This window comes from Trichosurus vulpecula, chromosome 2, assembly GCF_011100635.1.
Source record: "Trichosurus vulpecula isolate mTriVul1 chromosome 2, mTriVul1.pri, whole genome shotgun sequence".
NCBI lineage: Eukaryota > Metazoa > Chordata > Mammalia > Diprotodontia > Phalangeridae > Trichosurus > Trichosurus vulpecula.
The window spans coordinates 60468778-60491115 of NC_050574.1; the positions used below are offsets into that span (position 1 = coordinate 60468778).

At 44.9% G+C, this 22338-nt stretch overlaps 1 protein-coding gene across 1 annotated transcript; it reads right to left on the bottom strand.

Annotated features, from left to right (window-relative positions):
* Positions 1-6214: 6214 nt before the first annotated feature.
* TRIM63 (tripartite motif containing 63) lies at positions 6215-21984 on the bottom strand. The gene is made up of 9 exons (XM_036742510.1): positions 21682-21984; positions 20204-20370; positions 17264-17432; positions 16077-16172; positions 13801-14034; positions 12999-13021; positions 11795-11919; positions 9001-9082; positions 6215-6776 (listed from the first exon to the last, which is right to left on the bottom strand). The coding sequence occupies exons 1-9, from the start codon at positions 21838-21840 to the stop codon at positions 6743-6745; spliced, it is 1089 nt and encodes a 362-aa protein (XP_036598405.1). The 5' UTR covers positions 21841-21984; the 3' UTR covers positions 6215-6742.
* Positions 21985-22338: the final 354 nt, after the last annotated feature.

The window sequence follows — 22338 nt, forward strand, 5'->3', positions numbered from 1 at the left end:
TTCCCTCTCTCTTCCAGATATATAATAGAAGCTTGAATGATTCTATACTCTCAGGGTTTCTGACCAATACTGAAGAGGGTTTGCGGTGAGGGGTGCTCAACACCCCAAAGTACCGACACACCGGGTCCTGCGGAAAGAATTCGACTCAAGCTTTCTCAGCCAAGGGAAAAGATAAAGTTTATTAAGAGTTAGCCAAATAGGCCTACCCCAAGAGATCCCACCCCTTGCGACACCTGTAAGGAAAGCGGGCCAGTTCAATCTGAGCTAGATTGGATCTGACCAACCTCATGGAGGCAAGATGGAGATTATATACACAAAGATTGTGGGAGGGATTGAGGGGTGGTCTGGGGTGATGGAAATGACAGACAATAAGAGGCTAGGGTAACCGAGCTAGGGTATAGATATTTTAATCAGGATTAAGGATGGGAAACAGGATTAAGGGTGGGAAACAGCTGGACAATAGAGGACTGGGCAAGGTAGGCATTTGGGCTTAATGGTTATAGCCTCAGGCCAAGGCCAGGTCGAGTGGGAGGATCAAGGTAGGCATTTAGGCCTAATGGTTATAGCCTCAGGCCAAGGCCAGATCAAGTGGGAAAATTCAAGGAGAGTTCAAGGGGTTCCCAGAGACTGTGCCCTCATCAATACCAGATGACATGTGACTATTTGGAAGATTCCTTTAAATCGCTCACTACCTTGAATCTATACTATGCCATGCAGTGTGAGAGTGATAGGATGTGGAGTCAGGAGAAACCTGGGTTCCAATTCTGCCCCATACACTCACAAAAAGGCAAGTTCCTTTAATGTTCTCTGAACCTGCTAAGTGGCGAAGTAGATAGAAGGCCAGGCCTGGAGTCAAGAAAACCTGAGTTTAAATCCAGCCTCAGAACTAGCTGTGTGAACCTGGGCAAGTCACTTAATCCTGCATGCCTCAGTTTCCTCATCTGGAAAATGAGCTGGAGAAGGAAATGGCAAACCACTCCAGTATCTTTGCCAAGAAAACCCTGAACGGCGTCATGAGGAGTTGGACTTAACTGAACAGCAACACAAAAGGAGGACAGTGATCCATGTGGTATCTAGGCATAAGAATCTTTCCCACAACAGCATGGGGTGCTATTTATTAATTCTATCTTGAGAAAGAAGCCTTGCAAACCCTGAAAGAGATATCCTCAGTGGTCACCTGCGTTTATCACAGAGGTGTTGTGGTTTAATAAGCAGCAGGTTGTAGTAATTGCTCGCATTTTTAAGACACTTAAATTTGTTAATCCTACATTTCTGGGATATACTCTTTGGGAATGGGGAGGAATGCTGAAGGAAATTAAATGTAAATATAAATATAAAAATATATAAAAACCCTTCAGTCACATTTATTTAAAAATATAAAATGCTTTACTCACAGCAACTTGGGAGGAGGGGAGAGTGCAAGTATTACTTACTCCCATTTCACAGATGAGAAAGCTAAAGCTCAGCTGAGTGACTTGTCCGTGATTACACAGCTAGGAAAGAATTTGACCCAGGTCTCCTTTCTCGAAGTCTGGCACTCCAGCAACTAGACAGTGCTGCCTCCAATATAAAAAGTGTTGAAGTCTCTCATTCATTTTAGTGGAAAAGGTACGGAATTGGGTCCAAGGACCTGGGTTCAAATCCGCTTGGGTGGCCTCCTTGGTCAAGTCAATTCAAGTCAGTGGACCTCAGTTTCCTTACCTGCAAAATGAAGAATTTGGAATTTCTGACCTCTAAAGTTCCTTTTATTCATTCATCTGTGATCCTGTGATTCCTGGGTTTGAATCAGCTCTGACACTCAGGAGCTGTAGGAATCTGACTGGTAATTCCCTTAATCTCTCTGGGCCTCAATTTCCTCAAATGTAAAACAGTGGATAATGATAATTCTAAAATATTACCTGTCTCACTTGGTTGTTGTGAGAGAAGAGCTTTTGCAAACCTTAAAATGCCTTTGGAAATGTAGGTTGTTATCTACAGGGCTGTCATGTGGAAGAGAGATTAAATTTGTTCTTCCTGGCCCCAGAGGACAGAGCTGGGAGCAGTCAGTGGAAATTGCTAAGGGGCAGAGTTCAGGTTAATCCGTATAAGGGGGAAGGGGGCCATCTCCAGTGATCCTGATGTATATCTGGCCATTAGACCCAGATGGCTCCAGAAGAGAAAGTGAGGCTGGTGACTTTGCACAGCTCTCCCTCATTTGAATTCAATTCACTTGCAAGTCATGGCATCACTTTCCTGATATCATGGTCCTCTTTGAGAAAGAAGGATAAACAAGCGGGGAATTGGTTAAGCATTGGTTAAGAGGGTTGAACTAGGCAGCTAGGTGGTGCAGTGGATGGAGTCAGGAGGACCTGAGTTCAAATTCGACCTCAGACACTAGATGTGTGACCCTGGGCAAGTCACTTAAACCTGATGGCCTAAAAAAGTAAAATTAAATTAAAAATAACAAAGAGGATTGAACTTGGATTTGGAAGAACCTCATTCCAGTTCCTGCATCTGATTGAGTGTCCCTGGGAAAGTCACTTAACTTCTCAATATCTGTTTCCTCTAAAATAATAGCACCTATCTCGCATCTCATATCTCCTATTGTGAGGACCAAATGAGGTAACATCTGTAAAATATGTTGTAAACCTTAAAGCACTAGATAAATGCGGACTATTATTCCTAACCATCAGAGCTATGGGCCATGCAAGTAGATTCCTCTCACAGGAAATTTTCAGGCAGAAACAAAAGACCACTTGTCAAGGATGCTGTCATAGGAACTCTTGTTTAGAGGATCAGTGATAAGAAGCCACACGGACCTAAGAGGCCTCATTTTACAGAGGAGGAAACTGAGTCCCCAAAGTCACCCAGGTACCAAGCATCAGAGGTGGGGCAAAGGTTAGGTCCCTGTCATCATGGACAATTCTGTCTATAGTGACAACGTTCCTCTGCCTTGCTTGTTGTGAAGATCGATGGGTACATAGATATAATGGAGCTTAGAAGCCTGCAGAAGACCCCAGGAATTGGAGTCTGATCTCTCCATCTGAATTCGAGGCTCCTGGAGGAGAAGATTGTTCCAAAAGGTGGAGAGAATAATGTTCTTTCAATAGGAAGACCTGGGTTCAAGTTTCACCCTCTGAAACTTATTAGTTGTGTGACCCTGAGCAAGTCATCTTCCCTCTCTTGGCACCAATTTTCCCATCAGTAAAATGGAAATGAAAATAATATCTTTATACCCTTTCCTTCACAGGACTGTTGTAAGGAAAGCCCTCTGTAAATCTTACAGTGGTATCGACCTGTAAGTTAGACATCCCACTGAGAGTAGGGGCTGTGTCTACTTTGGTGCTTAGGAGGGCCTTCATGCATGCTTCTGTTTCTCAATTTCCTGTGCGTAGTCCTTGTCTTTGCAACCAGACTATAAGCTTATAGTGAGCAAACAGTTAAGTCAACAAGCATTTATGAAGTATGTACTGTGTGTCAGGCACTACTGCTAGATCACCAGGGATACAGAAAAGGGGGAGGGGGAAGACCCTGATCTCAGGGAGCTCCCAGTCTAATGGAGAAGACAACACGTAATGAACTGTGTACAAACTCACACTCTCTGTCTCTCATTCTCTTTCTCTTTCTGTTTCATTCTCTCTCTTTCTCATTCTCTTTCTTTTATTCTCTTTCTCATACTGTTTCTTTCATTCCCTTTCTCATTCTCTTTGTTTCTTTCATTCTCTATCTTTCTCATTCTCTTTCTGTTTCATTCTCTCATTCTCTTTCTGTTTCTTTCATTCTCTTTCTCATCCTCTCTATTTCTTTCATTCCCTCTTTCTCATTCTCTTTGTTTCTTTCATTCTCCCATTCTCTCTCTTTCTCATTCTGTTTCATTCTCTCTCTCATCCTTTTTGTTTCATTCTCTTTCTCATTCTCTTTGTTTCTTTCATTCTCCCTCTTTCTCATCCTCTTTCTGTTTCATTTTCTCATTCTCTTTCTTTATTTTCTTTTTTATTCTCTGTGTTTTCATTCTCATTCTCTCACTCTCTCCATATATATGTATACACACACATACATATACATACATACATACATACATACAGAGTAAATTGGAGACAATCAAAGAGGAATGGCATTAAGATTAAGGAGGGCCAGGAAAAGCTTCTTGCAGAAGGTGGGATTTTGGGTGAGATTTGAAGGAAAGCAGGAGGTAGAGATGAGGAGAGAAAGAATTCCAGATATGGGGGTTTGGCCCAAGAATATGCTCAGATTCAGGAGATCAGGAGGAACAGCAAGGAGCCCAGTGGCACTGACTCTTGGAGTATATAGAGATGTAAGGTACAAGAAGACCAGAAATATAGGAAGGGACGAGGTTATGAAGGGCTTTAAACATCAAATGGAGGATTTTATAATTTATTCTGGTGTTGATAAGGAGCCACTGGAGTTTATTGAATAAGGGTGTAACAAGGTCAGATTTGCAATTTAGGAAGATTGATTTGACAACTTGAGTGGAAGATGGGTTGGGGTGGGGAGAGACTTGAGGCGGGAGACTAAGCAGCAGGCTATTGAAATAATCCAGGTGTGAGGTGGTGAGGACCTGTCCCTGGGTGGGGGAAGTATCAGGAGAGAAGGGGAAACACATGAGAGATGTTACAGAAATGGCAGGACTTGGCATCTGCTTAGATATGGGGAATGACAGTGAAGGTTTGAGGATGACACCTCAAAACTAAGGAGCGTGGATGACTGGGGGTGGTAGTGCCCTGGAAAGGGGAGCAGGGGAGATTTAGGGGAAAAGATAGTGAGTTCAGTTTTGGACATATTGAGTTTAAGATGTCTACAGAGCATTCAGGTTGAGATGCCTAATAGATAATTGGAGATGCAAGAGGTAGGACTGGGCAAATAGGCCTGAGAATCATCTGAGTAAAGATGGTAATTGAGGAGAATTGTTTCCTACTGATGTCTTGAAGATATCAACACAGATTATCTGTTATTTGTCATTGAGCAACTCAGCTTTTTCCATTGTAGAATTCCTTGATGACATCCTTTATCTTCCATCTCATGTGTAATCCCTTATTTGTAATGTCCTACAGCCTGTTGAAGGCTACTGTACTGCCCCCACCCACCCACTCCATGCCGTATGGGAGATTTCCAAATTCATATCTATGGAGACCATTTCATAATTCCACCATAGAACATCGGAATGAGAATATTGATGTTAAAAAAAAAAAGATGGACTTTTTTTTTTCAGGGAGAAGCTTAAGGCCATTAAAACAATTTTACAGTTTTCCAAATGCAATCTAGTCTGCATTCCTCCTCCTATGCTCTCCTGTACTCACTGTCTTTCAGTGTCTGTCCAAGATATTAATATACACATATGTACATATCTACATACATACATATATATTCATATCTATATCTAGATATATCTATACTGGTAGACAAACTATAGATTCTCTATCTGACTGCATTATGTAGTCTAGATAATGGCTTTCTTCATCCACTTAGTTTTTCCTGTGTGAATAGTTAGACCAAGCTCTTATGAATGAATCTAGCAGGAATACCTTAGTCAAGGATATCACAGATCTCACTGGATTATGTAGCCAGAAAGTGAAGTTCTTTTCCCTTTTGTTTGTGTATGCTCAACCACTTTCACTTAATAAGCACTCAATGCTTGTTGGATTAGGTTATTGGAAATAACCTTAAAGCACAATCTAGTTGTCATCTATTGTTATTAACACTATTATTAGCCCTGCTCTGCTCCCTAATCTCATGTTCTTTGACAAGTCACTCCCTTTGTCTTTTAGCTTCCAGCCCCAGTTACTTCCTCTGTGAATGAGATAACGATCATATCATCATCATATCATATCAGTGCTTATAGCACTGTCTATTTCAAGGGAATGTTGTGAGGATGAAGTGAGATGCTAATTCTCCCCCAACCTCCAGACTTCCTAGATCTTAGTTCCCCCTTAAAAAGTGAAATCCTAGAGAGGTGGCCGAAGCATATGGATATTAAATGACTTTGCTGGATTCACACAAGCTAGGATAAGAAGCTGGATTTGAACCCAGGTCTTCCTGATGCCAAAGCTAGCACTCACATTATCCACTACATCAGTGAAGTATCCAGCATGCAAAGTGCTGTATGAATGCACCCTCTTATCACCTCCCCCACCCCAGCCTCTATTTGCTCCCATAGGCCCCGTCTATCTGCACCAGACTCTTCATTCAGGGGTATAAAGTGAACACCTCCCTCCACTTTAGGAACATCTGATAGAACTGTGCATTTATTTGAACAATGTGCAACATAAATTCAGTCAGTAAGTACCCTGTGTGACAGGAATATGCATTAAAGTACAGTACACTCTTTCTAGGCCCAGAAAGTGGTGTGGAGAGGGGCTGGGACAGCTGCCAAGTACCCAATTCCTCGGCATCTCTGCCCACTTCTAACCATTCCACACAATGACTTCCCTCCCTGCACAATGTGCAAAGTCTTTTTCTGGAAAGCACCAGATCCATATACATTTACAGTTATATACAAAAAAAAACATTAAAAAAGGAATTGTACAAAACATTCCATTTTGCACCAATGTAGAAAAGTGTCCTGTGTCTTTTGTTTCAGCAAGTCTCTAGCCTGGGTGAGGGGCCACTTGCTAGGCTCTGGGGTATGTCCAGTCTCTGCAACCTGGCAGAGATGGGCTCCTTCTCCCCTCTAAGCCCAGGGCTTGTCACAGAGACTCCTGGGTGAGGCCTCTTTTCTCCCCTCTCTCTCTTGGCTTGGGCTTTCTCACTGGACATCTTCCTGCCTCCTTCCTGCACTCCTGGAAGGAAGAGAGCAAGAAACTGGTGAACAAGTTAGAAGCGGAGGTGGGGAAAGGAAATCTTTCTAGAGATTGAGATCTAGATCCAGAAGAGACCTTAGAGATCCTCACATCCAACCCCATCATTTTACAGTGAAGGAAACTGAGGACCAGAGAGTCAAGTGACTTGTCACACAGGGAATAAGTACGAGAACCAGGTCATGACATCTCAGGACTCTGACTTCAGATTCCTCAGTCTTCTTACCATGATGTTCTGTGCCCTAAACTCTCCTTTCTTTTCCTGTGTCTTTTTAAAAAAACATGATATAATATGGCCCAGATACATGGGTCATATCCTATTATGACAAACTCAAGATTTTTTGTAGCTGAGGAGAAAAGAAAGCAGGACCAGGAGTTAGAAGACCTGGATTTGAGTCCTGACTCTACCAATATAGCAAGTCACATCCCAATTCTGGGCTTCATTTTCTCCATCTGAAAAATGGGGGCAATATTTGCACCACCCACCTCATAGAGCATGGGGGATTAAACATGACTTTCTTTGTAACCATGTAATGCTACAGAAATGTCAGCAATGATGATAGGTAATTATTAGACTTCCACAGAATAAGACCAGAATTGAAATGTGGATGTTACAAAGAAGCAGATTTTGACTTGGTGTTGGAAATGTAACAGATAAAAGTGTCTAACAATAAAAGAAGAGACCTCAAGCGGTATAATCATATGTACTTTACAGCATAGAATGTCAGAGCTGGGAGGGCCCTCAGAGGTGGAAGGGACCTTAGATTATGGCGTTTCAGAGCTGAAAGGGGACTTGAAGATATTTTTGTTGTTGTTAAGCCATTTTTAATTGTGCCCAACTCTTTGTGACCTCATTTAGGGTTTTCTTGGCAAAGATACTGGACTGGTTTGCCATTCCCTTCTTCAGCTCATTTTTACAGATGAGGAAACTGAGGCAAACAGGATTGAGTGACTTGCTCAAGGTCACACAGCTAGTCTCAGGCCAAATTTGAACTCATGAAGATGAGTCTTCCCGATTCCAAGCCCAGTGTTTATCTACGTGCCCCCTAGCTGCCCGGAGATCATGCAGTAGCATCCAATAGAGAAATCCTCTCTATAACATCCCTGACAGGTGGTCATCAACATCTTCAGGAACACCTGCCTGCCTTATGGGATAGCCATTCCACACTGGAGCTGCTTTCATCAGAAGGAAGGGTTTTTTACCCCCATACATCAAGTTGAAATCTCTGTAACTTCCACCCATTGGACCTAGTATGCCTAATTCCAGGCCTGCGTGACAGAGGGCTGTGTTCTGCACTTTAGAAGGGGACTAGCCCCACTGAGGCCAAGTCTTGTGGTGGGGGGTGGGGGGCAGGGTGGACTGCAGCAGGCAAAACATTCTGTCTGTTAAAAAGATGGGACTCCTATTGGACAGTCGCCTGTTATACCTTCTTCCATGAAACAATTTTTAAATATTTGAAGAAAGTGATGAAAATAAACCTCCTTTTACTCTTCTCTTCTCCAGGCTAAATTTAACAATTCAGCAAACAGTGTGGTATATTGGGAAGCTTCCTTCAGTTGAAATCACAGGACCTGAGTTCAAATCTCGGCTCTGCTGCTTACAACTTGGGTGACATTGGCCAAATCATCTCAACACACCAGTCTTCAATTTCCTCATTTGTTAAATCTATGATCCTGTTAGGTGTCTGGTTCCTTTGACTGCTGTTCCCATAGGATATTCCCATCACTTCCTCTTGGCTTTACTTCAGTTTGTCAGGGTAGCCAGCTGCCTGTTTCTGGAGCCCTGGCCAACACCAGATAAGATCTTCTTTACTGCATGAGAAATTGGCCAGGGTGGTTTTTAACTTTCCTTGAGCTGAAATCCTGTTTTTCTTTCAGAGCACTGGGTTGCTTTCAGGGTTCCTCCCAATCTGGGTTTCTGGGTTTTGCATGTCTTTCTTTCTTTCTTTCCTTCTTTCCTTCTTTCTCTCTTTCTTTTTTCCTTCCTTCCTTTTTTTTTCTTTCTTCCTTCCTTCCATCCTTTCTTTCTTGGATTAAGTGACTTGCCCAGGGTCACACAGCTAATAAGTATCTAAGGCCAGATTTGGACTCCAGTCCGTCTGACTCCAGGGCTGGTGCTGTATCCACTGTGCCACCAAGCTGTCCCTTATGCTTTGCATTTCAATGCAGTCTCCACGGATCTAAAAAATGGGATAGACTTCCTCACCTCCCACCTTCCCCTGCAGAGGGAGCGTCTTCCTCTTCCTCATCCTCATCCCCCTCTGCCTCGATGAACTCTTCTTCCTCATCTGTAGATGAAAAGCAAATAACAGCTTTAGAATGAGCTGGGGTTCCTTGCTCCATCCATCCATCCTCACCTCCTGATATACCAAGCCAGGGGCATTCCACCCTTGTTCATCCATCCAAGGCCTCCTTTCTGGAGGAGAGGCCAGAGGCCTGGAGAGGGTGAGAGACTTGCTGAGTAAGGCCCAAGGGGAACAGTAAGTGTTAGCACACCTGGAGAATGAATGAGTCTTCCCTTTTCCTCCTTCCGCCCTTCCCTTTTTTCTCTCCTTCCCCTAACCCCAACCTGAACTGACACAAAGACATTCCTTTGTTTCAGAGCCACCCACTGTCTATATCACCTGATCTTGCTGTGGGCTTGAGGAGGGACTTTGGGTAAGACACGGTTTGTCTGCATCTCTCTGAAACCACAGGAGAGATAACGGTGGTCTGGCAAGAACGGGGAGAATGCTCTCTGGGCTCAGAGGTCAAGGTCCTCCCTGGAAACTCCACTCTGTGTTTCTTCTCAGTCCTGGAAGCCAAGCCTTTGAGCCCTCTTCCTGCCTGGCACGCCTTGTCCTGCTCACCCTGTTCCTCCAACCTTCTGTACTCTATCTTCTCAGTAACTCCTTTGAAGCTGGGTGGGGGACTTTTGTACCAGCTTCTCAGCTCTCCCAGACTCAGAGCCTGGGTGGGTCAGCTTAGAAGTAACTAGGAAATCCCTTACCCTCTCTAGGCCTCCATTTTCTCGTCTGTGAAATGAGAAGGGTTTGAACTAGATGCCTGTTAAGGTCGGTTTCCACTCTGGTTTCCTATGATCTCATAATTTGTTCCATGTTTCTTTCCTTTGAAAGGGGTTTGTCTCCTGGGGATCTGAAGACAGGGAATAAATCCCCCAATCTCCATAATCATCTTCCTTCACTCTTAACTGGACCCTGTTTACTAACCAGATTGGAAAACTTTCCATCCTGGAGGGCCTGAATTCAGTTACACTGATTCAATGAAACAAACACTCAGAATCTACTGTAGGGGGATATTTTGCCCATGTAAAAAATATATATCAATAAAATTTTTAAAATATATTTTTTAAATGAAAGAATCTACTGAGTCATAGGATGTGGCTCAGTCTTGGCTCTCTTGCTTGTTACCTGTGTGAGCTTGGGCAATCCACTTAATATTTTAAGACCATCTTTTCCTCATTTGTGAAAGGATGAATGAAAAAACATTTAATAGGGGCTTACCATGTGCCAAGTCCAGTGCACCATAAAATGAAGAGCTTGGATTTGATAAGATAATGTCTGAGGTCCCTTCCAACACTAAATCTGAGTTACCCACGATCCTACTAAAAGGGACTTTGGGGAATACAAGGTGAATAAGGCGCAAGACCTCCCTGCAGGATTCTTTAATCCAGTAAGGAGAAGGTTAGTGCATTTCCAAATTACAGGATAAAGACTTTTCCCTAAGGGGCTCAACACAGGATTGGAAGGTGAATTATGGCAATTAAGGTCTTTGGAATGTCTTCAAGTTACAGATTACCTACCCTTGCTGATGGAAAGGAATCACAGAAAGAGCTAAAAGGAACCTTTGAAAATAGACTTGTTGGAGCTGGGAGGCACTTCAGAACGAAGAATACCAGAGCTGGGAGGGCCCTTAGGACACAGAATGTCAGAGCTGAGAAGGGCTTTAGAATACAAAATGTCAGAACTGGGAGGGCCCTTAGAACACAGGATGTCAGAACTGGGAAGAGTTTTAGAATACAGAATGTCAACTTGGAAGGGCTCTTAGAATACAGAATGTCAGAACATGGAAGGGCCTTAGAACTTAGAATGCCAGAGCTAGGAGTGGCTTCAGGACATAAAAGGTAAAACAGAATTTTAGAGCTGGAGAATATAGATACAGTATACCACCTAGCAGAGACCTTAGAATATAGAATGGACATAGAGAGAGTAGAGAAAGGCAGTGTGATCTAGTGAACAGAGCCCTAGATTCTGTGTCAGGTGATGCTAATTTCAATTTCAGCTCTAAGACTTGTACTCTGTAGCCACAGAAGGGTCATTTAACCTTGCTAAACATCAGACAAATTCGGATATTTCAAAATCCAAAACCTTCTTTCTTGTCCCAGCTAACAGAATCGCTTTGTTCTTCCTGTCAAAATCATCTTCCACTTCATCTAGATATAAATATTCATAATGCTTTTAAAAAGACACTTTCATAAACCTCAGTTTCCTCCTCTGTAAGATAGGGATAGTCCACGTCATAGGGTCATTGTGAGGAAATATATTTATTTACTTTAAAGCCCTTTAGAAATGTGAGTTATCATTAAGCTGGAATATTAAATCTGAAAGGGACCTTAGGAACCATCTAGTGTTACAGCAGAAGAAAGTGGGAGCCAGTGAGGGGGAGTGACTTGCCTGGGGTCACACAGCTAGTTAGTGGATGAACCTGGACTAGAACTGACGTCTTCTGTCTCCCAGCCCAGAGCTTTTTTTCTGGTCTGCCTTGGACAGGGTCAGGATGTCCATCGGTCAGCTAATCTGTATTGGGGTTGAACTAGATTGCTTCTGAAGCCCCTTCCATTTTGAAGGTTTCCTGATTTTCTAAATGTAGGCATGTCCCTGTAGTGAGAAGTCTCTCCCTCTTCTCCTATAGCCTCTCCTCTGCCATCAGCCTAGCTCTGCCTATTGGTACAGCGGATTTCCCATAGTAGGGTAGAGAAGTCCTTCCCAATGAAGTCTTACCTGACGCAAAGTCAATTGCCCTCAAGGCGTCAGCTATGGGTTCCAGGTCCAAGGTGAAATAATCCATGTTCTCAAAGCCTTGTTCTGTCTTGCCCAGATGGCAGCCCTTGGATGCTTCCACAATGCTGGAGAAGAGAAGACAGTATGGGTTGAGATCTCATCTCCTGCCATTCCAGAGCCCAAGGAAAGGTTCTCCATTTGAACCTCTCTTAAATTTGAGAGTAGCTTCTCCCCCAGCTCCTCACTGTTCCCTCTATATTTAGCATACTCCACCTCCAGATAAGGGTACTGTTCCATTCCCCAGGGGATCTGGCCTAGGGCCACATACAGCAGGAGAGTTAGGCAGTCATGAAAATAGCCAAGTGCCGAAAATCAGGATCCCTGGGTTCTGGTGTTGACTCTGCTATTTACTTGCTGTGTGACTTTAAGTGACATTACCTTTCTGGGCCCCAGTTTTCTTAACTGAGAAATGAAAGAGTTGGACTTAGTATTCTTGAGGGTCTCTTCAACTTTTGACATTCTAAATCCTAATATTGTAAGCTCTTTGAGCTAAATATATAGCACTTTAGTACTTAACATATTGTCTCACTTGTTCCACATGACAACCCTTGAGGTTGGAGCTATTATGATCCCCATTTTACAGCTAAAAAAACTGAGGTTGAAGGAAAACTAAAATCAGGATTGGGGAACTACCACATGTGGCCTTGAGGCCACAGGTTCCCTAGCCCTGGCTGTGAAATGCTTGCCCAGGGTTAAATGCTAGTAAGAATCTGAGGCAGAATTCCAAGCCCAGAGCTCTCTCCAGTGCCTGGCATATACGTACTAGGAGCTTAATAATGGCTTGTTGAATGATTGATCAATTCCCCTCTCTTCCTTAATATTCTAAGTTCTAAGGTGCACTGAATCTCTGATACTTTATTTTCTATAAGCTTTTTTTCTGCAAGTTTTCCTTCTAAGCTCTGGCATTCTATTACAGAAGATACCTTCCCTTCCATTGCACAGAGATTATAATGGAGACAAACCAGGGAGTTGGAGATTGGGGGAAAGGAAGCAAAATATTCCAGGGCCTTGGTGTTACAGAACCTCCCAGCAGACAGAATTCATCAGGAAAGGTCAGGCTGGAGGGAATGGGAATTCCCTTTAGGCTGGTTGGAGGATTGGAGCATCAAAATCTTGAATTCTACACCCTTCAGGGAAGACTTACGCTTTGATCAGTGGCTTGGCGTTCTGTGGGAAGAAAGAGAGAAGACAGAGGGTTAAGTCTGGGTAGAGGTTCAGACACTGAGATGTAGCACTCAGATGCTGTAAAGATGGGTACCCATGAACCAAAGACTTCCTAGCAAACTTGGTTTCCCTGAGCCAGCTGTGGCACCAGAGAAGAAGAATGTCTCCAATCTCTTGGTGTTTTCCCTTTGCCTGTGGTCAATAATCATTTCCCTGGCACCCTCCCCAAGCCCTGTTACAAAGTCCCAAACCTGGCCAAATCCTGGAGGAATGGGTTGGGAACTCCTGATGTTTGACCAGCCCCCACCTCCATGGTTCCTGGCAGACCCACTAGAGTCCCATCCCACAGGTGATCTATCCTTTCTGCTATCCACAATGCTTCATCTTCTCCCAAGGGCAAAAGGAAGCAGCTTGCAGCAGAGACCCCTAGAGAGAGACTCCAGAGACTGGGGTCTGCATACTGATTCTTATCCTTATCCTTATGCAAGTTATTTTATTTCTCTTACAATCTCTTCATCAGTAAAGGATGAATGGGACAAGATGATCTCTAAGGGTTGTCCTAATTCTAACATTCTCTGATCTAAGTCTCTTCCCACCCCTGTCATTCTAAGCTCCCTTCAATTTCTAACATTCTATGTTCTTAGGTACCTTCCAGCTCTGGAATTCTATGGTCTAACATCCCTTCTAGCTCTACCATTCTAGACGCTAAGATTCTGTACTGCTCTGACATCCTATCGATCATTTGATGGCTGACTGAGGATACTGAGAAGCCAGCTGCTCACCATCAAGAAGGTGGCTCCTCCTGGCTCATCCATGGACTGGATGGCTGTTTCCACCAGTTTGGTGGCCTTTTCAAGCTGCTCCCTATACTGCTGTATCAGGGCCTCAATGAAGTTGGTCTTTTCCTCTTGCTCCCGAGTGATTCGCTGTAGCAGCTCACTCTTCTTCTCATCCAAGATGGCATACAGGACATCAAATTTTTGGCTCAGTTCCTCCTTTACTTGGTGACTATTCTCCTGGAGAAACAGAGAGAGGGTCACCTCCTCTGGGAGATTAGTCCCTTATTCTGGAATTTCTTGCTGGATTCTTCTTTATGTTGCTTCTTAGCTCATATTTCTGTGGTCTTTTGACTCGATTTATAGCCATAAAGAACCTACCCTGCCCCAAGGGACTTTTTGAGGAAAGTGTTCTGGAAACTATAAAATGCATAGAAATATAAGCTGTAATTATATGGCTATTAATTATTATTAGCTGATTATCACCTAACTCAGGGCTCTTGCTATCCAGGGTGGACACTCTAGGTCAGAGTTTTACTAACTCCCTCTTGTTTCAACAATCCGGCTGTCAGCTGTTGTAGGGGTGAAAGACCAATACAAGCCCAACAACAAGAACGCTGCCAGCACAGGTTATTTTGATCTGCTTTAGTAAGGAAAGCAACGTTAAGGGGTTGACAAGCTTACTTTAATTCAGCATACAAATACCATTCACTTAGTTCAGGGGGAAAAGCCAGTACCCTGAACTTCAGAGCAAAATACAAACAAATTACAAACATCGACAGACAGACTAAATACAATTCATAGTTACCAACATCTAGGTTCAGCCAAGGAGCTCATAACAAGGGCTGGCCCAGAGTCACACCAGCCACCATGGCTGTGGGCAAGAGCTCCAAAGAAAAGAAAGCCAACCCCTGGTTTCATATCTTTTTCAGGGTCAAGGGTGAGTCACACATGTGACTCACCCACCTGACCTAGAATTGTCACAAAGAGGCGACTTGAACCCATGTGGTCTAAAAGCCTCTGATGTCCCAAACATGTCACTCAAACTCATGTGTAAACTAGGCCCTCCCCTGAGGCAAGGAGGCACCAAGGACACCCAAATCTAATCAAGGAAACAAAGGCCAAACTCTTCAAGGGCACTTGGTGGAACTGAGTGTTAAGAGCCCATTTTGTTTACCAACACACCTCTCTATTCTGGATTCCTACCCTGATGGGATTCAGAAAAACAAGTGCTTGGAGTGGTTTTGTTTTTAATACCATTTTGCTAACAGTTTTCCTAATTTTGTTTCTTTTTTTTTTTTTTTGGAGGGGGGAAGGCAGGGCAATTGGGGTTAAGTGACTTGCCCAAGGTCACACAGCTAGTAAGTGTGTCAAGTGTCTGAGGCTGGATTTGAACTCAGGCCCTCCTGACTCCAGGGCCAGTGCTCTACTCACTGCGCCACCTAGCTGCCCCAGTTTCCCCAATTTTGAACCATCCTTCTATCCATGGTATAAATCCAACCTGATTCCACAGGTCATCTATCCTTTCTACTATCCACAATACTTCCCTTTCTTGAATAATTTAAAAAATATATTGCTGTGGTCTTTTTGCTAAGATTCATTAAACTTTTTAAAAAAAATTAACATTCATCCACGATACTGCTCTATAGTTCTCATTCTTTGCTTTCTTCTTCCCTGGTTTAATATTAGTACTATCTTGAATCTCATAAAAGGAATTTGACAGTAGTTTTTAATTTTGAGAATAATTTGTGTAGTCGAGGTATTAGTTTTTCTTTAATCATTTGATAAATTCTTTCTGGGCCAATGTTTTATTTTGTTTTCCCTTTGGTAGTTTTTTTTTATAGCAGTCCAATTTCATTCAGAAAAACCAGTGCTGGAATTGATTGATTATATAAGCAGTAGACAGAAAGAAAGGAATCACAGAATCATAGAATATTAGACTGGAAAGAGCAATACATTTAGAGGCAAGAGGACCTGGGTTCCAATTCCAAATTTGTAAATTGCTACCTGTGTGATCTTGGACAAATCCCTCAACCCCTCTGGGTTACAGTTCTCACATCTGGAAGATGAGGACTCTTTTCCAACTGGAGGTCCCAAGTTTTCTTTCACTCCCACTCATGTCCACATCTATAACACCTGCCCAACCAGTCCTGGGCACTGGGCCTCTAACCATGACATCTGGAGGAGCCATTAGCAGCCTTTTGGAGTTGGAGAGGGGGAGGGTTGGGTTATGGTGGGTGGCTCCAATTTCCCCAGGCTGGGCCCTTTCTCCCATTCCTCACCTTGGTAACTCTACAAGAGTCTTCCAGCTGGGTGATGATTGTCTGTACTCTGTCGTTCCCAGCTACCAGCATGGAGATGCAGTTGCTCAGCTCTGTCTGGAGAAGGAGGGAGGAAGAGAGACCAAAATAGATTTAACCTGTACTCTGCCATGAGACAAAGGGAAGCAGAGACACCCTTGTTCCAGATCGCCAATCATTTCCAGCCTCTCTAATTCTAGGGACCAGTGGGAGGCTTTAGCCTGGAAAAGGAATCACAGAATCATTGAATATTCAAGTTGTTGCTGTTAAGCTCTTAGAGTATAAGATGTTTTTATTTTTGTATTTTGTTTTTACATCACTTTTATTCCCAGATATATCCCTCTCCCCTTGACAAGGAGTAACAAAGAATAAAAAAGAAAAAAATAGTAATATGGAATATTAAAGCAGAAATGAACCTTAGAACACAGAATCTTAGAGCTAGAAGGACCTCAATGACTAATCAGTTCACACTCTCCATTTTTACAGATGAGGAAACTGAGGCCCAGAGAGGTCTCCTCCAACTCTGAAATCCCATGAGTACTTCTTCATGGCTAGTTGGTAGCAGAGCCAGGGTTAGAATCAGGAAGGATAGAAAAGAAGAGAAAAAGAATGATAAGTAAAGATGTGAGAGGCCAAGAGAGGGTGTGTGAGAGGAAAAGGGAGATATGGCTGGTGGACAGTGGATAGAGGCTCCCTCCTCAACCTCTCTCCATGTGCCCAGCTTGCCCCAGAGATAAGAAAATGGAATTTTCTGAAGTCCTGGGGAGTGGAGGAGAAGTTTGGAGGGGAATCTGTAGTCATAGAGATGGGGATGGGTGGCTTAGAAGGGAAAACAGCCCCTCTATCCCTACTATAGGAATAGCCCTGTGACCTGAGATGGCCTATGGGGAGAGTGGTAAGGCAGGAGGCTCTATCCCTTGGGGTCTGGCTTTTCCCTAGGGCCACACCCTGTAACTCTCAAGTGACAGTAAATATAACAAGTGACCTCAGGCCTCCCTCCTCCAATTTGAGGGGGGTGGGGAGATTGCTTCTCCCAGTACCTTGTCCCTCCAAGGCTATTCCTGAAAGGTCCAGCTCAGCACATCCCCTGAGCCCCAATCAGCAACATGAAGCATAAGCTAGAAAGCCAGCCTCTCCTGGGGTCACGGCCAAGGCTCCTTCCTCCTTACCTTCTGGCCCTGGAAGACATTCTGCAGTGGGGCCACCTCGCAGGCCTTGTGGACCCCAAACACCTTGCACATGGAGCACGTGGGCACCTCACAGGTCAGGCAGTAAATGTTGATCTTCTCATCCTCGTGTTCCTTACACATGGGGTGATTGCCCTTCTGTAGGGGCCGGCTGAAGGGGAGAGCCCAGCCCAGGTCACCCGAGTACTCCCTCTGCCCTGCCCCTCCCCAAAAAGGCTCAAAGTCTCACCCATCCCACCCTGCTCTGGCCCTGGGGGCCTCAGGGCAGCTCATGGAGAGCCCAGAGGTCCCCCCTCCCCTCCCCCAGCTCTGTCCCAAGAACAAACAACTGCCTGGTTTCCATGTGGCTGGTAACAAGAACTCTGATCCCAAATAAGCCAGTGTCCACTCCTGTTCCCAGGGACAAGGGCAGCTTCCCCAGCTTAGGTTCTTCATTAGATATAGAGGGATCCAAATATTCATATTGTCCTAGATTCAGAGCTGGAAGAGGTCATCAAGACCAACCTCCTTATTTTATGGATGATGAGAATAAGACCCAGAGAGGTTAAGTGATTTATCCAGGGTCACACAGCTAAGGTTGAGAGCTAGCAAAGGAATGGTGTTCTGAATGAGCAGAGGAAGTGGAAAGGGTCCTCCCAGCAAAGACTTCTTTCCCAGGCCAGGCCTTCCCCTGCCCCACTTCTTAATCCTTAATTCCCTCCTGTTTTGTGTCCATTAATTCATACCTCTCCTCTTGTTCAAAACCTCCTCCTCCTCCAGGAGCCCTCTTTGACTGCTACAGCTGGCTTTCATAAGATGACTGCATGTAGAGCTGGTGAGAACCTTAGAGATCATCTATGGGAGTGACTAAATTGTATGTATGGATCCCTGCCAGCTGCGTGTTGACTTAGAAATCTATACCTGTTTAGCTATTTTTTAAAATTAATTAATTAATTTCATTAATCATTTCATGATTACATTTTAGTCTGGTTCAGGCCACATACTGGAGTGTTGTAGGCTGCATGCGGCCATCGGAACAGATGTTTGGCCCCTCCACCCCCTTCGGCTGATTTTTGATCATTGGAGTATGACATTATTATTACTAATAATTAACAAGAAGGGGTATGGAGTAGGAAGAGAGAGCCAGGAGACATGGCTTCTCATCCTGGTTAGGCCACTGGCTTGTGGTACAGCTTGGGATCAGTCTCTGGGTCTTAATTCCCAGTTCTGATTGTATGTGTGTGTATGTGTATGTGTGTATGTTCCAATGACAGTAACGGATATTTGCATGGCATTTTAAGGTTTGCAGAGCTCTTTACAAACATCATCTCATTTGAGCCTCACAACAGCTCTGTAAGGGAGAGACCAGAGGTTCTGTCCTCATTTTAGGGATGAGGAAACAGGCCTGGAGAGGTCACCCAGCTAGTAAAGGGCAGGTTTTGAAGCTAGGTCTTCCTGATTTCAAGTCCAACACTCTGTGGCCCCTTCTAGCTCTGACATTCTGGGTTCCAAAGGCACTCTCAGTTCTGACAGTCTCTGTTCTAAAGGTTCTCCCAGCTCTGACAGTCTCTGTTCTAAAGGTTCTCCCAGCTCTAACATTCTGGGTTCTAAGGTCCCTCCCAACTCTGACATTCTCTGTTCTGAGGCCCCATTTAGCTCTCATAATCTAAAAAATTTGGGTAGTTTTTTTCTTTCTCAAAGTGCTTTCCCATCCTCTATCTCCTTTTATCCTGACAAGAAGCCTCTTTATCTCTACTTTACAGACAGAAAACAGAGGCCCTGCTGGGAAGCGCCATGCCTCAGCACCTACAGGGTGGTGGAGCTGAACCAGAGTCCTTGTGCAGCCCTGGGGCTCTGGCACAGAGCACCTCCAAGCAGGCCCTTGGCAGGATGCTGGTGTCCGAAGGAGGACTCTGGAAAGCCAGCCACCACAGCTGCTTCCCTAAGAGCTGCTGGGCCCCAGCACTGGAGCCATCGTCACATAATTCTGCCTTAGGGTCAATGAGCTGCCGCTTAGTAGCTGTGTGACCTCCAGCAGAACATTTCCCTTCTCTGAATCTCAGTTTCTCCATCTACAAAATGGGCCTGATAATACTTATAGTGCTTCCCTCCCAGGGCTGTTCTGAAGATCAAAAAAAGCTAACATATTTAAAACACTAAATTAATGATAAAGCCATAAATTAATGCTGCTTATGATTCTTTCCCTAGCTCAACATTCTGGCTGTTCTCACTCTTTTCCATGGAGGAAGAAGGTTCCCAAAATTGATTCTATCATTTGGTAAAGTTCCAGCTTTTTAATTTCTTCCCCCTATGCAGTGGATGGCACACTAGACCTGGAGTCACTTAAGTCTGAGTTCAAATCCAGCCTCAGACACATACTAGCTGTGTGATCCTGACCAAGTCACTTAACCTCTGTCTGCCTCAGTTTCCCCATCTGTAAAGTGGAGACAATAATAGCACCTACTTCCCAGGGGTGTCACCAGGATAAAAACGAGATAATATTTGTAAAGTGTTTTGAAGTAAACTGTAAGTACTCTATAGAGACTAGTTATTATGATAGCCCCAGAAGGTGGCCAGATGGCCAGTCCAACTCTTGCCTCTGACGTCTAATGCCTAGGGCCTGGATATAGGGGAATCTGTCTCTGCTCCCTGGGCTTCTGGCAAGGGAGGTCTCATCTAGACCAGCCCCATCAGGACCTTGGAGCTGTGGGCAGTGGGCTCTGGGAAGCCGACTTAGCTGGATGCAGAATCTGGATGCGGGTTTGTGGGAGGGATGGGAGCTAGTATCCAAACCTTCTAACTAGGAACTTGGCCAAAGAGAATAGGGACCTTTCCTCTTCATCTCCAGGGACTCCTTTGAGACTAAGAAAAGGAAACTCCCCCCAAACTCCCCCCCCCACCATCCCCACTCAGCAGCCCAGAGGACATGAGGGAGGAACTGACCTTGAACACTCTTGTTTGTAGATGTCAATGATATTCTCCACCAGCAGGTTCCTCTGAAGCCCGTACACCCCATGCCTGTCCATGACCACCTCGTGACGGCAGGACGGGCATCGGAAACGGCCTCCTGAAATGGAGCCACCCCGGTTGGACCAGTAGGGGTTTGCAGCCTGTGGATGCCGAGGATAGAGGAGAAGTCTGGGGATTCACCATGTCAGAGAAGCACCCTTCACCTGCTACCCCCCACCCCACCCCCACCCCTCCCCAACCAAACATCACTCTACTTCTTAGCCTCCTCCTTCCATGGAATCAATCAATAGAAACTTACACTCCTACTTCTGACACTTAGTACCTATATGACTTTGGGCCTCAGTTTCCTCATTTGCAAATTTTTAAGGCCAGGTTTGAACTTAATGAGGTCCCTCCCATCTCTAGGTATAGAAATCTATGATCCTAAGAGTTCTAATGAGGAAGGACCCATTTCATAGATGGTGCAACTGTAGCTCAAAGCAATGAGAGTCAGGATGACCTGGGTTTGAATCCTACCCAAGAAACTTCCTAACTGTATGGCTCTAGGCAAGTGGATTCATCTTTCTCAGGCTTAGATTCCCCTCTCCTAATGTTTGGAAGCTCAAATAAGATAGCATATTTAAGTATTTGCATTTAATAATTGTCAGCTCGTTAATATTATTTTCTTCTAACTTGGAGACTTCTCTCCCAGACTAGATCATCCACCCCCAAGACCCTATCTCTCTCTTGAGAAATGTCCCCTCCCCACTTCAGGAACAGCTGTGAACCCTTAGCTGGGGAAGACACTGCCTTCCTGATCACCTGTCCCCTGTCCCGGCCCCTCCCTCTTCCCCCCTGCCACCCCAGGGCTCTGGGCCCACTGCCACCCTGGAGCTGGCTGCAGCTGGAAGGGTCTGGTTTCTCTCTCCTCTCTCCCCACCCCCCTCTTTTATTACTAAAATCAGTTGCCTCTTGGGACAAATTGGTCAACAATCTTGTCAAAAGAGGGGGGAGGATGAGAGGATTAGGGGGAACACTAGTGGAAAAAAAACTTGCGTCATGGAGAAGGACAGGGGCAGCCAACTGTCTCCCTACCCCCTCCCAGGCCCCACAGGAGGCTTTTGGGGAAGGGCCCACAGTGGGGAAGGTGGTAGGAGCAGTGGGAGATCATAGGATTTGGAGACAGAAGGAACCATAGAGATAATTTAGTCCAGTTCCCTTGGATTCCAGAAGGGGAAACTGAGGCCCAGAGAAGTTGTCCAGCACATACAAGCAGAGCTGAGATTCTAACCTTGGGTCCTTTGACTCCAATCTGGTGCCCCATGCTGCCTCCTAGAGAAGTACTGTGATGACCCAGAGCCTAGCACATGAGACTGGGCCAGTTTAGGCCCCAGAAGTCTCAGGAAGCTTTATATGAAGATGGGGGCAGGGTGTTCTTAGGGCCTCCAGGGCCGGCATCTCCAAGCACTGACCTGAAAGATATCGTTGGCACACTTTCGGCATAGGTTGTGCTGGCACGGCAGGATGACCACAGGCTTGGTGAACATCTCCAAACAGATGGGGCAAATCAACTGCTTCTCCAAGTTTTCCATAGGGTTCGCATCATGGATCAGACCTGACTTATAATCCATATTGCTGGAGTAGCAGCTTCTGGCTTCCCAAGCACACACTGAGCAGGCTCCCGAAGATGAAGATCCAAAGACCCTCGCCTTCCTTGCCTTGCCTAATGACGAGCTCCTTTCCTCTCAGCTCTTCTCAAACTCTGGGAGTCTGTCTTTGTTCACAGTTCCTTGGCTATTTATAGCCAGCCTTGGGTCACATGAGTTTGTAGGAGAGGGGACTGACCAGGCATGCCGATGCCCAAATTGGCCAAGGGGCTGGGGGGGCAGGGAGGAGGGTGGGGAGTGGATTTCGGGAGAGTTGAGTTTCCTCCCTGCAAAGCAACGGCCTTATCACATGCCAGAGTGAGCAATCGCTGTTCTCAGGGGATGGGGGCCGTAAACAAGGACAGGCTGTCCGGGTACCATTCAGCAGCAGGATTTCACTTGGAAGTCAGATGCCCTGCTCACCTGGACCACAAACAGGTTGTGTGACCCACCTCCTTGGCAGCTGGGCTTAGTGGGTTAATT

Bases quoted from the DNA above. Each gene is read 5' to 3' on its own strand.
- TRIM63 (XM_036742510.1), bottom strand. From the start codon at position 21,840: ATGGATTATAAGTCAGGTCTGATCCATGATGCGAACCCTATGGAAAAC. The intron at 20,371-21,681 runs GTCAGTGCTTGG...CGGCATCCACAG, and splicing joins GTGCCAACGATATCTTTCAG to GCTGCAAACCCCTACTGGTC. The intron at 11,920-12,998 runs GTAAGTCTTCCC...TCTCTTCTCCAG, and splicing joins GCCAAGCCACTGATCAAAGC to CATTGTGGAAGCATCCAAGG.